The 16685-nt window shown below is 55.3% G+C and overlaps 1 protein-coding gene across 1 annotated transcript in view; it reads left to right on the top strand.

The window, feature by feature from the left end:
- The window catches only part of MACF1 (microtubule actin crosslinking factor 1), a 135701-nt gene that overhangs the window by 87437 nt on the left and 31579 nt on the right, over window positions 1-16685 (top strand). The window contains exons 53-54 of the mRNA XM_062509220.1: window positions 15183-15344; window positions 15472-15642. Of these exons, the coding sequence (XP_062365204.1) occupies window positions 15183-15344; window positions 15472-15642 (333 nt within the window). The remainder of the gene's footprint in view (window positions 1-15182; window positions 15345-15471; window positions 15643-16685) is intronic.

The raw sequence follows: 16685 nt of genomic DNA on the forward strand, positions 1-16685 counted from the left end.
CTAATGGGAGAAAGCTTTTGCTGCTCAGTGCAAGTGGCTCATCCACTTTTACATGCTGCAGAAGCAGAGGTGAGGTTTGCTGGTTGGGAGCAGAGGTTCCAGAAAGCCCCAGGCATGGGCTGGTCCTGTCTGGCCAAAGAGAACCCATCAGCCTGGGTCACAGAGCTGATGGAATCAAATTCTTGGGTGTTTTGGGGAAGACATCTGTGCTGGGGTAGTTTGGCCTCCTAGCTAAGCAAGTTTAAGCCTGGCTTTTGTTTATCTTTTACACAGTGGATTTTGAACTTGGGTTTCAAAGCGTGGCTTGGTGTTGGCAGTTCTGAGCTGGGACCCTCTTTGATTCACGGGGTTGTTTTTGGACAAACTCTTAACGTTGCCATATTTCACCTACGAGGCACAGCATTAAAACTCAGCTCTGGGTCAGCTGGCAGGGATTTTTGGGTTTTCTGCTCAGGAGTGAAGGATCCTGGTGCCTCCCCAGTCATGGAATCATGGAGCGGTTTGGGTGAGAAGGGGCAGGGACACCTTCCACTCTGCCAGGTTGCTCATCCAACCTGTCCTTGAGTTCTTCCAGGGATGGGGCAGCCACAGCTGCTGTGGGCATTTCCTCCAGCATAGAATCTCAGCTGTATCGTGCCAGGGTGCTCTGCTTTGCTGAGGACACTTTGTCCCCGTGAGGAAGATGAGAGCAGGATCAACCCTGCATTCCTTCCAAGCTGTGCTCAACAGCAGAGCAATCCCAGGAGGGATTTCTACAAGAATCCGGAGCGCTTCCCCCAAAATGAAACCCAAGGGGGAAAAAAGCATCAAACTTGACATGACCAAAAGGTCGCTTTCACTTTGGGTGGGTGCAGGTGCAGCTGGCTGAGGGTGGGGACACCTGGTGACATGTCTGTGCTCGGCTGGACACTGTGGTGGTGACACTGCTGTCACCACAGCTGAGCTGGCTGGGGCACGGCACAGGAATGTGGCAAGCCAGGACCTGCCACTGCTGGCACAGCCAGGCTGTTTATCCAGGATCTCGCCTCCCAGAGTTAATTAAACCCCACCCTGGAGAGCAGGGAGGAGCAGGAGGGGGTCTCTTGCATCCAGCTTTCAGTGGGTGATGGCTTTGCCAAGGCAGCAGAGGGAAGAGATGGGATTTTGGGATCCTACCTCTCCTCCTAGCATTTTTGGGGAGGTTTTTGGAAACTGGAGTTGCTCAGTGCAGGGAACGCTGGCAGTGCTGTGTCACACCAATAAAGGTTTAATGCTGGATGATGAAGAGGGGGAGGGAGAATCCCTACACAGCAATAACTGAAGCCTCACTGCTTGATTTTAGAGTAGGTCAGGTCGGCCGTTGTGCCTCCAGCACCCTCTTTGTCTGCTTCAATGAAAAAAAAAAAAAAAAGGAAAGCAATCCCAGGAGTGGTGATGCAGTGAGCGAGGCCCAAACCTCAGAATTACTCATCTGGCCATTCCAATGCTGCTGTCTGACCCTGCTCCAGGTCCTCCCTGGGAGAAGGCAGCAGTCAGCCAGGACTGCCATGCCCTCCTCCTGCCCCCCTTCCCTTCCTGCCTGGGGGATGTCAGCTTCTCTCAGCACTTTATTTATGATTCGTAATTCCCCCAACCTTTCCACCAGGGAGCTGACTCAACAGTGCTGTCACAAGTGCCACTGGTGGTGCCTCTTGTCCCTGGGTTTCTCCCAGGTGTCACTGATGGTTTTGGAGAGGGGACTGTCACTGACGTGACCTCATCATGTCCCCTGCATAAGCCATTGATGGGATGGGATGGGATGGGATGGGATGGGATGGGATGGGATGGGATGGGATGGGATGGGATGGGATGGGATGGGATGGGATGGGATGGGATGGGATAGGATGGGATGGGGACATGACTGCCCAGCATCCTTTCACCAATGATATTTTGCAAGAGGATCAAAGTTTGGGTTCCTCCCCAGAAGTTTTAGCCCATTTAGGTTTGCAGCTTGTGCTCCTCGGTGGTCCCTGGGTGCACAAGGGGCATTTTGTGACTTTCCTTTGTAGGGTGATCTTGATCTTTTCCAACCTTAATGATTTTCCCAGTGTTTCTCCCTGGGACTGTTAGCTCTGCTCCTACCACTGCAGATCTGCTCTTGAAGATCAGAGAATGGTTTGGGTTGGAAAGAACCTTAAAGATCACCTCATTCCAACCCTCCTAAGGAGAGCAGAGGATGGGCAGAGAGGAAAAGCAGCATCCCATTTTGGGATTGCAGGGCTGGACCGGACAGCAGGAGTGACTCCATGTGCTGATGGCACAAGGTATTGACACCAAAGCATTGACACTGAAATCCTTAATTCCTGGAGGCAGCAGGACACGTGTTCCTTAGCCAGGACAAGTGGTCACACAGGCAATGCCCCAGCACCCAGCCCACGCCTCCGGGGTGGCTTTTTTGGGCACCCCATACCCCATCAAACAGCCAAGCCCCCGGCAGGTGGGTGAGGGGAGGTGGGTTTCTGAGAATGGGATGTGGCAGAGAAGGGACACTCTGCCACTTGCTGTGCCCCCAGCCTGGCCCAGGGTATTTTTAACCCTTCTGTGCCCCCGGAGGAATGCGGGAGGCTCCCGACAGTCGTGGAGTTGGGAGCAGCTGGGTGGGACTGGGCTGGGAGTGGGGACAGGCTGCGTGACGGTGTCTTCTCGTTGAACGCTTTCCAGACCTACTTAAAGTATCTCTGGCTTGTATTTTCAGCATCAGCAGCACACGCAGAAATGCCTCCTCTCTGACAGCTGTTAAGCTGCCTTAAAGGCACCATCTCCCCTCACCGGGGAAGGGAACAATAAATGGGGGGTGATAAGCATGGGCTGTGCTGGGTGACAAGGCTGTCACCGAGCCTGGCTGAGGAGAGTGGCCCAAGCTGCAGAGCCATGGTGGGGATGGGTGCATTTCTAACCTGGTGATCTTGTGCTGGCCCTGGCAGCCTTCTCGCTCCTTGGAAGTAAATTTTAGCACTGAGGGAAGAGCAAATGTACCCCTGGAGCTCCTCTTTCCCAGAGGGAAGGCTGTCGGTGTGCTGGTTCATCAGCAAACCACGGGCGGGCTTTGACCTTGACGTGTCAGCAGAGGCACAGGCGCCTCCCTGATCCCGAGAACAAGAGTGAATTAAGCCAAGACTTGCTGAGATCGACCAAATCATAGCGAGGAGCTTTTTTTTCTTTTTTTTTTTTCTCCTCCGTCTTTCCTCCTTTTCCTTTTCTTGCCTTGTGAAACAATTGGGCTGTGATCAAATGGTGCCTTTCAGGAGCTGCCTTGGGTCAGTGTTGCAGAAGCCACCCACTTGCAGATGCTTTGGTGACCCTGCCAGGTCTGAGCCAAGGGGGATGGCCGGAGGAATGTCCTCTCTCCAGAGCACTCGTTAGCTGCTGGTGATGACACCTCACAGTGTTTCCAGGAGATTCTAAAAATACCAGCTTTGCATAAGACCAGGAGAGATGAGGATCCGAGGGAGGAGGAGATGGGAAGCTTTTTGTCTGCAAGGGCTGAGCAGAGGAGGGAGAGGAGCCTGGTCCCAGCAGGATGAAGCCATGGAGGGTGAGGGATCCATGGGGACATTCCCATCACCCACAGCATCCAAGCCAGGCTTGAGAAGGGAGGGACTGTGGCCACTGGGTCTGGAGCAAGCAGAGAAGGACTCAGACTTGGATTAGTCACTGCAGCCTTCCAAGAACAATTGCCAGTTCTCCTGCTGAAGGAGTGGTTTAGATGTGGATTCTCAGGATGATAATGCACTTACCTCACTTCCTAAAGAGCCTCAGAGCAGATCATTAATCACCCCATCCCTGTTGTCCCTCTTTTCTGCAGCTGGTGGGAGTGGGATGCCCACAGAGCCCAGGGTGCTTCAATTTGCAGGGAAATGGAGCAGCTGAGGACAAAAATGGGCATTTCAGCAGCTTTCACCTCCTGGCCACGAGGCCCCTGGCACATGGCTCTACTCTTGTCTCACAGTCCCATCTCAGGTTGCTACCAGGGAGTTTTGGGGCTCTCTGTGCACAAGATGGGGTTCCACGGTAACGCTGAGTGCTGTGGTGCTGTGCCTGAGCACTGCTGTAACACGTGGGCTCCAGGCTTCGTTCAGGAGAATTATTTATACCAACATCTATATTAGCTGCCTTGCGATTTCACTGCAGTGAAGCTCCTGCACTCTTGGAAGAACAAAACAAATTTAATTTTTTTTTTGTTTGTTTCGTTTTTACAGCACTCACTGTTGCTGTGCATCCAAAAGTGCAGGAGGTTTTTCTGGGAGTTTGGATTTTAACCTCTTCCTAAAACTTTCCCTGTGGAAGTGCAGACCTCCACAGAGCCTGCCGAGGTTTCTTCTCACAGCCCTGCAGAGGAGAGTCCCAAATGAACAGGCTCAAAGGTTCCAAATGGCTAATTTAAAGATGTGCTGGCTCCCTGCATCCCGAGCAGCTGTAGCCTTTGAAGAGGGATTGAGTGGTGGCAGAGCCCTGATGTGAGGTTGGTTTGAAGTCAACTGTGAGCCAAAGGGATAAGGGAGCACCCAGAGCAGCACAGTGGGGTGGGAATATCCCCAGTGCCCCTGCCTGGATCAGGCACTGGAATGGCAGTCACAAAGGTTTGGAAAAAGGAATGAGTGAGGAGGAGAGCAAGAGGGAAAGAAAGAAAGAAGTCCCTGTGCCCTTCTGACAAATGCAGCAAAGGCTTTTAAAAACATGAATCCTCTGCTAAAAATCCCAGCGCAACCTAAAGCGCCGTTTCTAAGGGAGATTTTGTGTGTGCTTGATTTGGCTTTGTGCTTTTATTGCAGTGTCTGAGGGAGGGTGAAATGCGCCCTCAATCCTTCTGTTGGGCTGGAGGCACTTGGGGTTATCCACTCTGCCTTACTTGGACATGGCACAATGTCCCAGCCCAGAGGTGGCACTCCTGGAGTCAGATATGGGAGACACAATGATCCACAGACACAGGGGACAGGTTGCCCAGAGAAGCTGTGGCTACTCCATCCCCCAAGGCCAGGCTGGAGCAACCTGGTCTAGTGGAAAGTGTCCCTGACCATAGCAGGGAGTGGGACAAGATGAGTCTTCCTATCCTTCCAGCACAAACTATTCTGTCATTTGGTCAGCAAGACCTGTAAGGACAAAGCTGATTGTGCCAAGCCAGAAGCTCTGCTCCATCCGCCCTGCACTCCTAGGGCAGAGGGGACACCAAGTTTAAAAAAGCTTTGAGGGTGAAGAAGACCCTTGGTTGCACCCTGATTTCAGAAATGACCCGTCCATCAGAGATCTTGAGCTGCCTCTGAGCTCTCTTGCTCGTCACATAACGCAGGTCCCTCGCATTAAAAGAAAGCTAAAAATACATTGGTTTCCAAATAGTGCTGTGCCATGTAAACAGTGGATGTGGCACAGCCATAAACAGGGTGACATCAGCCCCTGACAGGGACAGCGAGGTCCCCAAGTGCTGGGGCTGGTGGCCGGATGAGGAAAGCTTGAAACCAGCAGGTTTCAATGGGGATCTTCCTACTTGGAAAAGGTCTTGGGAAGCCTCTGGGTGGGTTTTAGCTGAGGGTGTTTTATCTGCAGGATGTGGCCTGGGGTGGCTCCAGGTCTGGGTTGGGTGACAGGAGCTGTTTGTGGAAGGTTTGGGGACTGAGCAAAAGCCGAATGTGGGGTCTTGGTGGTCACTTGGAAACACCCAAAAGGACAAAAATCAGACAGGACCTTCATGTCCTTCCACACCTATCCCTTGCACCAACACAAAGCTCAAGCAAAGCCCTGACCTTGCAATTCCCAGCACTGTCTGGCTCCTGTCCCCATCGCTGGGGTGGCACTTGGAGGCTTAAAGCCATGATTTGGGGAACCTGCAAGAGATTTGGCTGGGATCTTTGGGCCAGGCACAGCAGGTTTCCAATTGGCTTTCATCCCTGCCCAATATTTCCCTAATGGTTTTAAAAATTCTTGGTGGGGGGAGCGTGTTGGAGGAAGACTCTGCTCGCTCCTGGCACGTGATGTGGTGAGGAAATGGGAAAAGAATTTCTGGCTGTGAAACGGGGCAGCTCCACGTCGAGAAAAAGAGAGAGAGAGAGATCGTTCCTTCTTCACAGTGGAACAAAAAAACCTCCTCGCCCCAGCCTGGATGCCTGGAATTCCTGGCGGAGGGGCCCCGGAGTGGTAACGGTGCAGCTCCAAGGTGGTAGCAGAGGAGCTGGGGCGGCGTTGCTGGCACAGCATCCTTGTCCTCTTGTTGTTTCAGCTGCTCTGGATTAATACCAGGGACCAGGAGCTGCAGTGTCCCCCGCCAAGGGGAAAAATCCAGGCGTTGGGACACTGTGGTGGTGTTGGCAGCTTGGGCTGGAGGAGGCTTCAGGGCTCAATGTCCAGCTGTCTGTCCAGGAGGGCTCGGGGGGATGTAGAGGGGACATGCCCTGGATGGGTAAAGAGGCTTCATGGGGGATGTTTGGAGTCTCTCTCCCCCAGATCCCCACTCCCTCTCTGCCTCCTGCTTTTTTCCTTGGTTATATTTAATGGTGGAAAAAAGGGGTTTCCAAAGGTTTCCCACTATGCAAAAATCTCCATTCAGGCCATTTAATGGGCAAATCCTCCCCCCCCCCCCCCCCGCCCCCCCCCAACCCTCCCCTTCCACAAAACATCCGTTCCCATCTTTCCAAAAGCAAAACAAAGCTTTGGGAATGCGCTGCTGGAGCTGCTGCATGCGCAGTTGGTGCCAGGACATGGGGATGAAGGGTCTGAGAGCCCGGGGATGAGGAAGCTGGGCTCCCACCACACCATACCATGACCTTGGCAAAGCCTCAGTATTTTCAGGATGGCACTGCATCAAAAAATACTCGGGATTTCATCTTCCTTGACTGTGGGTCACCGTGGGTAGGTGGGAAGGCTTTTGGTGAAGCTGTGGCACAGCAAAGCTCAGACCGGGGTCCTAATCTTCCAGTGTCGGTGCTTTTGGAGTGCAATGCTGCACGTTTTTCTGTATTAAACACCTTGTATTTTTTTTAGCGATGCCATAATTCATCCCAAAGTAGCAGTCCGGGTGGCTGGTGGGGCGGGTTGTTGCCTGGAGATGCATGGAGGCTGTTCCCAACCCTCCTGTTTTCTCTCCCAAGTCTGTGACTTCCCTCAGCATCACTTCGCAGCGGTGATTCACACGCCCGGGCTGCCTCACTCCCCACTTCCAATGTTCCCCATCTCTTAAACCCGAAGGTTTTGGGGGAGGAAAAGAGAGTGACAGGACTCAAGATGGGAGGAGCAGGACGCTACCCTAAAGCTGGGGCTATGAAAATAATGATTTTTAGGAAAAGAGCTTGCAGCGGTTGAGGGGAAAGGTGGCAAGTTGCGGGTGTCTTTTTGGCAGAGCGATGGGGGAATGCAAAATCGGTTACTTCGGGGGGTGTTTCAGGTGGGTTTCTCCGGTGATTTCGAAACCCGGTTCTTTGTGCAAGGGCGGGTTCGAGGAGCAGAGGGGATGTGCGGGGAGTTGGCCATCTCCCTCCCAGCGCCGGCTCGGGCAACAGCGGACAAAGGGCCGGGGGAGCGGGGCCGGTGGCGATGGGAGCCGGAGCCGGAGCCACCGCCGAGCCAGGGCGTTGCTGCTCTTTGTCGGGGGCTGCCACCTCCCCCCCGGAGGAGGGGCCATCCCCGGCGGGGCGGGCGGGGACCACCCCCGCTCTGTCACCGAGCATCACCCCCCGTTCCTCATTCGGGTCGCTCTCCGTTTCCCCCCACCCCGTTCCCGTGGCCGGTGGTGGTGGGGGGGTGTCGGTGGAAGGCAAAGGTGGGGGAGGGGGGGGTGCGGGATGTACCGCGGTGCTCGGGGAGGGGGCGGCCCCGGCTGTGCCGCCCCGCCCCGCGGTGCCGCCCCCCGCCCGCCCCCGCGTCCCCCCGCCCTCCGCCGGGGCTGGAGCTCCGCGGGAGCCGGTGCTGGCGGCGGCGGCGGGGCCGGGGCGTGCGGCGGCCTGTGCGGCTCGGCCTTTTGTTCCGCCGGCGGGAAGGAGAGCTGGGTGGCGGCGGCCGAGAGCAGAAGGACGAGAAGGAACGAGAGGAGGAGGAGGAAGGCAGTGGCCATGCATCCCGCCGCGCCGGCCGGGGGTTGCCCGCGGGGGCTGCGCGGAGCCCCCCGCCCCCGGCCCGGCCGCTGAGCTGCGCACAAAAGGGGGAGAGAGCGGCGGGGAAGGGGAACGGGTGGGCGGCCCTTAGGTGTGTGTGTGTGTGTGTGACTCCCCGGCCCCGGTTCCCCAGCTCCGCATCGCCGCCGGTACCGGCTCCGTGCCCGCCCCGCCATGGCCGGGCCGCCCGGTAACGCGGAGCCGCCGCAGCCCGGCACCGGCCGCCGGCAAAGTTAGTGCGAGCGGAGCAGGCAGCAGCAGCAGGAGGAGGAGGAAGAAGAAGAAGAAGCAGCAGTAGCAGCCGCGGCACCAGCCGCCTTCAGCCGCGGCTGCTCCCCGTCCCCCCCGTCGGCTCCCGGAGAGGCAACTCAAGGGGATTCCATCCCGCTCCGTCCCTTTGCCATTTTTGGATGCGTTTGATAGCCAATTTTTTTTTTTTTTACTGGGGAGAAAGCGAAAAAAAAAAAAAAAAAAAAAAAAAGGAAGCGAAGATCCAGCAGCCTTACTCCACCGCCGGATTCTGCGGCCGTGCCGCCACCACCACGCACCCACCGGCTGGATTTTGGGGGCACCGGCAGCGACAATGCCATCATGTTTTTGAGACAGGAAACCTCCGAGTTTGCCCTGCGTGAAGAACTTCCTGTGTTTAAAGTTGTACGAATATCCGCCGACAAGCTCAGTTCAAATGAAAACACGAGAGTCGGGGGGAGAGGCTAATTTGGACCAGCTGGACTTCCACAGCGCTCGGAGCTGGGCAGAAAACGCGGGGAGCCGCTCGCCACTGGCAGCCGGGAGCGGCCGGGACAAGCAGTGCCTTTGTTAGTAAAGGACAGACGGGATAATTTAAGAGCTTCCAACTCTTCCACCGTTTCTGTTGCGAACCGCTTGGAATATTTTACTGGAGCTGTTGGATTTTGGATGATCCGCTGATGGAGGGGTTTTTTTAGAGGGATGGGAGGGGGATGAGATGGGTTGTTTCACTGCTCAGGACCGCCGGTCAGGCTGCTGAGCCGGCACGGTGCTGCCGGTTCCCCCCTCCTGTCCCCGTAGTGTCACTTTGGGATTACAGGCTGCCCCGGTGGGTTTGGGACCTGCTGGCTGTGTGATGCTACCTGCCGTGGCGGGCAAAAGGTTGCCAGGGTGGTTGTGTCATCCTTAAGGACGAGAGTATGGGCAAACCACTCAGCAGGCCAGACTGTTTACGGCAGAACCGCACTTGCCTGGGGAAGGGCGAGGATGAGGATGGTTACATAGAGGATTGCTACGTGCCCCAGAGATCCATATACGACACAATGAGAATTAACGAGCAGATCGATCAGGGATCGAAGCTCAACCAGCTCTCCAAGAGCACCCTTGGCAAGGGGGATGGCAGCACCATATCCAGCAACGGGACTCTGGGAGCTGCCAACGTCTTCGAGTCCAGGCCGCCAGAACCCAAAAAGCTGGATGAGCGAGTCATCTTCGACCAGCTCAAGCTCAGCAGCGACGTCTCCAAGCCGGCGCCTGCTCCACCAAAGAGGCGACCAAACCCTGAGAAGAAGGAGAACGTCAACCGTCGCTCCTGGAAGTCCTTCATGCCGCCCAACTTCACCGAATTTGCGGAAAGGATGGGGGCTTCGCTGAGCGAGGTGTCGGAGGCGGGCGCTTCCAACCCTTCCCTGCGGGATAAGCGGGATTCCAGTGCCATGCTGGCCGAGCAGCCAGGCCAGCCCAACCATGGTGAGCCCATGTCGGAGTCTCTCACCTTGGAGCATGTCTCCAAGTCATCTGGCACGGCGGAGGCTCTGGCGGCCAAGCAGTTTGGTGTGGATGGCTATGGAGGTCCCCGGGACGAGCGCCAGGCCCTGCTGAACGCCGGTGACAGCCACGTCAGGGACCTGGCCAGGGCTCGCCGGCTCCCCAGTGCCACCTGGCCACGAGCCAGGAAGAATTTCATCAGGGGAAACTTCAACGATGGGCACCAGGAGACCCTGGAGGCCTCCGAGTCGGACTCTACAGTGGAGAATGTCAACCTCTCTCCGTGCCTTAGCGAAGAGCTGCTGGATACGGGACTGGATATTCTCATTACCTCCAATCTCAGGGAGAAAACGGAGTCTGAGCTGAGATTTGAGGAGGACGAGCGCTGGGTGATGATGGAGGAGTGGGAGGAGGCGACACTGTCAGAGAGAGGAAAGGCTGTTCTGGTGGCAGAGGAGAAGAGGAGCTGTTGCTTGGCAGATATTTCCGAAGAAAGGGAACAATCCACTGCTCCAGAGGATGGCTCTGCCCCCAGCCCGGGGACTTCCCGGTCTTGCACGTCCCTGGGGGGTGGTGGCAGCGCGTGCTGCACGGAGGACGCGGCGGTGCAATGTGGGGTTGAGGACTTTGCTCCAGATTTGGAGCGCTCAACGAGCCCCACGGGCCCCGAGCTGTCCGACACAGACTCGGTGCAGATGTTCCTGGAGCTGGAAGAGCAGTGCCTGAATGAGGATGGGGGTGATGGAGCTGTCCCCAGCTGCCTGGAAGTTCAGATGTCCCCAGTGGACTCAGAGGGGCTGGACACAGATTCAGCCAAACTGGCTGGGTTGGTGGTTGAAGGGGGTCAGCACAGAGCCCCCTTGGATATCAGCGCCTCGGACTCTGCCGTTGTGTCAGATCTGGAGGACTTTGATGTCACCTGCAGCTCACAGGTGCTGAGCACGCTGGAGCCCTTGACAGAGCCCTTCTCAGAAAGGGACACTTTGGCTGTCACCCCGACGGACTCGGATGGAGGGGCCTCCCCCAGCCCCGTGGCAATGGCAGGGCTGGGGTCCCTCCTGGAGTGCTCCCCAGTGCTGCTGGGGGAGGTTGATCCTGACCCACTTGTGGACCCAGAGTTTGTGGCTGGTGGGATGCCCTGTTCTGACACAGGGGCACATCCAGCTGCTGGACTGGGGGGAGATGGGTACCCCAGTGCTCTGGTGGGGTGGGGTGAAGATAACCAAGACTTGCTTCTTGAGGGGACCTGTCCTGGCCGAGTGTCACCCTGCCAGCCCCCAGCTCCAGACACAGCGATGGAGGAGCTAGGATCCCCCCCACAGCACAGCCAGGCTGGCATTGAGGGCATGGATCCATTCAGGACCCATCACCTTCTGCCTGGAAGGACTGAGGTCACCAACTGGGATGTCCCAGAACTAGTTTCTGAGGATGAAGCCACAGATTTGGAATCAGGGAGTGGAGCTGAGGGCTGGACTTACCCAGCAGGGAGTGGGGATGTTTGCTGTGGTTCTCTGCTGCCTTTCCACGCTGGCTCTGCATCAGAGCCAGGCTCCAAGGCTCCGACAACATTCCCGGTGCCTGTTGAGGACCTCCCATGGGAAATGGTTTCCCTGGGCCGTGGACTGTCTCTGGGAGGGGCTGCCCACTCAGAGGGGTGCCCCATGGAGTTGGCTGTCACACATGGGGGAACACCAGCAGCCATCCTGCAGCCAGGAGATGTGGACTTGTTGTTTGCCCCTAACTGGGACGTCCCATGTCCTGCCAGCCCATCCGCCCCTGAAGAGTTTCCTGACACATTGTCCATTGCAGGGCCTGCCATCCCATGGGATTTTGGGGAGCTTTCTGCTCCAACCAACCCACTTTCACCTGGAGACGTGGCTGTCCTGGAGCCCCAGGCTCAAGGGTTGCCACCAGCCACCAGGGATCCTACCATGGACTCTGAGGAACCTCAAGGAGCCACCACCACCACCACTGCCATGCCCTTGATGGTGGAGGAGCTTCTGGAAGCCCCACCACCCTTTGCTGACGTGCCTGTCGCCACCGTGCCACCACCAGCAGCCGAACCACGCGCCTCAGGTGCTGGGGACCTCGGTGGTGACCCCGTGCCATTGGTGGTGACCTTGGGGGATACAGATGACTTTGCCATCCTGGAGCACCTGCCCGCTGAAGTGGTGGCTTTGGAGGATGACCCCGTTGCGAGCGCACCTGCAGCGGGGCTGGCAGCTTGGGAGGGTCCCCCTGGTGCCTTCTCACCTCTCCCAGAGGGTCCCAGCACTCCAGAGTTGCTGGGGACACCCTTTGCCACAGCACCCAGGGCACAAACCCTCCCCAGGGCTGTCTTGAGGGGCCCCCTCCGACCCCACAGCTGTGGGGGTGCCCTTTCCTCATGTCCCAGCGAGGGAGAGGGGACATCGGGCACGGAGGGACCCCTCGGCGCCTCTCTCATGGCAGAAGGGCCCCCTGCTCTCCCAGATGGATTCGTTCCAGATAACGAGGTATTTGTTGCTCAGGCTCCCGCAGCCGGGGCTTTGGGCGCAGAAATCGCTTTATTTTGCACTCCAGGGGTGGGTGGGAGTTGGGAGCCCACTCAGTAATGCAGATCTGGGTTTCCGAACAGCCTTCTCCCTCCCGAGATCGGCTTGAATTTGGCAGGCAAAAAGTTTTTTGGGGGTGGGGTGGGGGAATTGTGTGATTGTGTAAGTAAGGGAGGCAAAAGATTCTCGCTGCTCGATGACCTGAAATGCTGACTGACACTTTTTGGCTTATTAAAGTACATTGTGGTCACTCAGATGGAAATCACGGACTTCAGAAAAACCTTCTCACTGGCTCCTGTCAGGGAGTTCCCATCTTTGAAGCAGAAAATATATCAGGAAAGAGAAACCTGTAAAATGAATTAAGTGCAAGCAATTCCTGTCCCGTGCAGTCATCTCTGTCTGCAGTTTTTTCTGTGAGCACTGAGGTGCTGAGGCTCAGAAGGAGCTCAGGAAGGGGCTCAGCCTCTCTCTGGTGTTTGGGGATTTGTGTTGCTCGAGGCTCTTGCCTGGAGACACCTCGGTGCTGGAGTTCCCACGTCCAAGCACTGATTTCCTGCCATCTGGATTAGGAGAAATATCACTAAGGAGACATCAGAAGTTAGTCAGCACCAAAAATCCCAATTTGGTGGCAATTACTCATCCTTTGGGCTGTACCACCCCTTTGAGATACACATGTGGAGGGGCTTAGAGAGGTGGTTTCACATGGGGGGTCCATGTGAGCACGGGCTGGGACACCCAGAGGGAAAAACCACTGGATTCTTGCCATAGTTGTCTGTTGCTTGAAATTCAGTGGGGGGAGCCTTATTTTAGGTTCAGCACCTCTGACTGTTAACCCCACAAACCTTCCCCTTGCTCCAAGCATTGCTGGAGATGCTTCCTGGAATTCTACACCCAGCAGCAGTGGGGTTAAGGGAGATGAGGGAAGCAGAAATCGAGGGGATGCTTTGGGAAGCCTTTCTGGGAGTGAGGAGGAGGAGGTGTGGTGGAGCAGATGTCCTTCTGCTCTCCCAAAATGTCTGTCCAGCTCTTCCCCAGGGCAGGACACCTCGCTCCACGGCAAAGGGGAGTCGTTAAATATTTGTTTCCAAGCTGAGTCACAGTGAGGTTAATGAACTAAATCGCTGGAATCTTTTATGAGCAAAGGGAAACAAGTGTGTTGGACACGCTCACCCTCAGGCTGTTGCTGGGATTATTTTTGTCAGGCACCTCAGGGAGTGTCAGGCTCTCAGGCTGGCTGATGCCTGTGTTGCAGGTACCCCTGGTTGGACCATCCAGGCTTTTCCACAGGGCTCCCTCCCTGCCTGGCTCATTTGGAGTTTGTTTTGCAGTACATGGAGAGCTCGGACCAGCCCGGCATGCCAGGCTTATCAGCCTGATCCTTTTGTGGGTTTGGCTCTTCTACCCAGCAGCTCCATATATAAACAGTAACAGGAGAACTGCCCGGGAATCAGTGATTCCAAGTCCCCATTTATTTCTTATAACCGTGGCAGAATTCTCCATGAGCAAACAGCTCTGGACAGTGTCTGCCAGCTCACCCTTCGCTCATGTCCTGGAGGGACCTCCCTGCCCTCCGGTTGCTGAGCTCTGCTGGGAAAAAGTAGCTTTTTTCTCCCTTTGGAAATGAGGCAGGGAAAGTCAAAGCAGTGCCTCTTGCTCGGGCTGGGGGCTGTGCCTGTGTGTTTTGGGGGATTTTGGTGTTTTTAGGGAGTTTTGCTTCGTGGTCCTCTGAAGCAAAGCGATTGCCGGGCACAGAGAGCCGTGTCCTCCACGAACTGCTGCTCTGCTGGGGGAGATCTTGCATCCAAGTGGGAATTTTTTCAGTGCAGGCAGTGTCCGTGCATTCTTGGGCACGGGGAGCAGGTGGCTGGCTGCCATCCCCTCTGCTTCCCAATGGGAAAACGTGACAGGGCCAAGGGCTGTGCTCCTGCGCAGCGCCGGCTGCAGGGTGACCCATGCTCTGCATGGGCTCCTGGGCCAGGGGAGCAGAGTAAACCAGGAATCTGCTCCATTTTTGGGGGGATTTGGGGTGTTTGCTGTGGGGACAGAGCAGGCTTGTCCCTTGGGACTTTCGGGGAAGGACTGGAGAGGGATGGTGCACGGGCAGCTCGTGGTTCCATCAGATCCCCAGCTCTGATAAAGAGCATTTATCTCCTCCGGAGAAACTGGATTCTCCCTGCTGCCTCTCCTGACAATGGGGAGCTTCATTCGCTCTCCTCCCCCTTCCCTATCAAATCTTTTTTGGTTTAGAAAGCTTTTCCCCACAGGATTCCCAGGCAGGACCGTGCCAAATCCGTGGTAAACGACTCGCACATTAATTGCCTATTGCCTTTGTCTTTCGAAATACAGCGAGCTCCTCACTGCCTGTAATTTCGTGGTTAACAAAACTCATATGATGTCAGGTCTCCGTTCTCAATAGCTTCACTGTGAGAATTGCTTTGGGTTTTTCCCCAGGAGCATTATTTCCCAATCTGATGGCGAGTTGGAGCCGATGCTCTCATTTCTTCCTCAGTTTTCTCTTTTTTACCTCGCTCCAGTGCTTGGAAAAATGGGATTTGCCCATTTAAAACCAGAGGTGGGTGTGGATAGACCCTGAGCTGTGCTCCACACCAGCAGATTCCTGTGACATCTGTGTCACTAGGTCAAGGCAAGGGAGGAGTTTAGGCAAACTTGCACAATTCCAATAAAATCAGTGCAAATGGCTACTGTGTCTTCCCTAGAGAGGAAAGCTTGTTGCATCCATGGAAAGATTGAGCAGCTGGAAGAGCAGCTCAGAGATTATAAATCACCTTTTCTCTCCCACCTTTTCCACCCACAGCAATTCCAGAAGGAGCAAGTGGATCCCCTCCAGCAAAAGCTACAGCAGGTCAATGGAGTTGGTCAGGGACTCATCCAAAGTGCCGGGAAAAACTGTGATGTCCAAGGGCTGGAGCATGACATGGAAGAAATCAACACCCGATGGAACACCCTCAACAAGAAGGTGGGATATGGGGAGGGGTTATCCCTGGTTTTTCTGGGGTCTAGAGGAAGGAGGGGATCACTGGCAGGGAGGTGAGGCTCTGGTGCCAGTGCCTGACACTGCACTGGGGTTGTTTTTTGGGGTGCAGGTGGCCCAGCGAGTGGCTCAGCTGCAGGAGGCCCTGTTGCACTGCGGGAAGTTCCAGGATGCCCTGGAACCACTGCTGAGCTGGCTGGCAGACACTGAGGAGCTCATCTCCAACCAGAAGCCTCCTTCTGCTGAGTACAAGGTGGTGAAAGCCCAGATCCAAGAGCAGAAGGTGAGTGAGAACTGTGGGAGGGGACCTCAGGACAACCAGACAATATTTTGGGGGTCCAGCTGGGATGTCCATGCTTCTTTCCTGGTGGATCTCAGTTCCTCACATCATGTAATGAACACTTTTCCCACACTTGGTGATCCCCATCACCTCAGTCACCACATCCCATCATTTTCCTGCTGCCTCCTGAAGTTGCCCACTGGTTTTGCTGGTTAGCCATGCTTTTCCAGCCCTGAGTTTTGCTTTGTGCTGATTATTCTGCTGTGTCAGGAGCGAGCTGGTGGTGGTGCAGGGCCTGGTTTGGCTGTTTGGACAAAGGGAATGTTACATAGTGTGAGAGCAGACCTGAGGTGTGCCAGTGTTTGCTGAGATAACAGCCCAGGGTTGGCGCCTGCCCTCCAAGTGGGAGGAGAGAGGGTCAAGTGTGGTCATGGGGAAATATTTTAGAAGTGAATTCTTACCCAGGCTTGGTCCAATGTGTGGAGGTTGGAAGAGGAAGTATGCTTCAAGTGGAAGTTAAAAACTTGATAAGTTGGAGGGGGTTGGTGGGGAAGACTCAGAACACTTCTGGCACAGAAGTGGTTTGGATCTTGAGTAGTGTAAAAGAGGGAAAGGAAAAGGAAAGAAAAGGGGGAAAGGAAAAGGACAGAATGGGAAAGGAGAAACGAAAGAAAAGGGGAAAAGGAAGATGGAATGGAATGGAATGGAATGGAATGGAATGGAATGGAATGGAATGGAATGGAATGGAATGGAATGGAATAGAATGGAATGGAATGGAGAAAATGAAAGTTCAGTTGGATGGGACCTACAATGTTCACCCTGTCCAGCTGCCTGACCACTTCAGGGCTGCTCAAATCAAAGCATGTGATTATTATAATGTAATATAATATAACAATATAACTAACTATAATTTTTTGAACTGGTTTTGAAGGCAGAGCCATACCCCTGGGCTGGGCCTGGTCTCAGCCCAGTGCTGGCAGCAATTCTGAGCCACAATTAGAGATCTGACCCCTCCAAGGGCTGGATTTGGTTCTGCTGCCCCAATC

Source organism: Cinclus cinclus, chromosome 26 (assembly GCF_963662255.1).
Source record: "Cinclus cinclus chromosome 26, bCinCin1.1, whole genome shotgun sequence".
Lineage (NCBI taxonomy): Eukaryota > Metazoa > Chordata > Aves > Passeriformes > Cinclidae > Cinclus > Cinclus cinclus.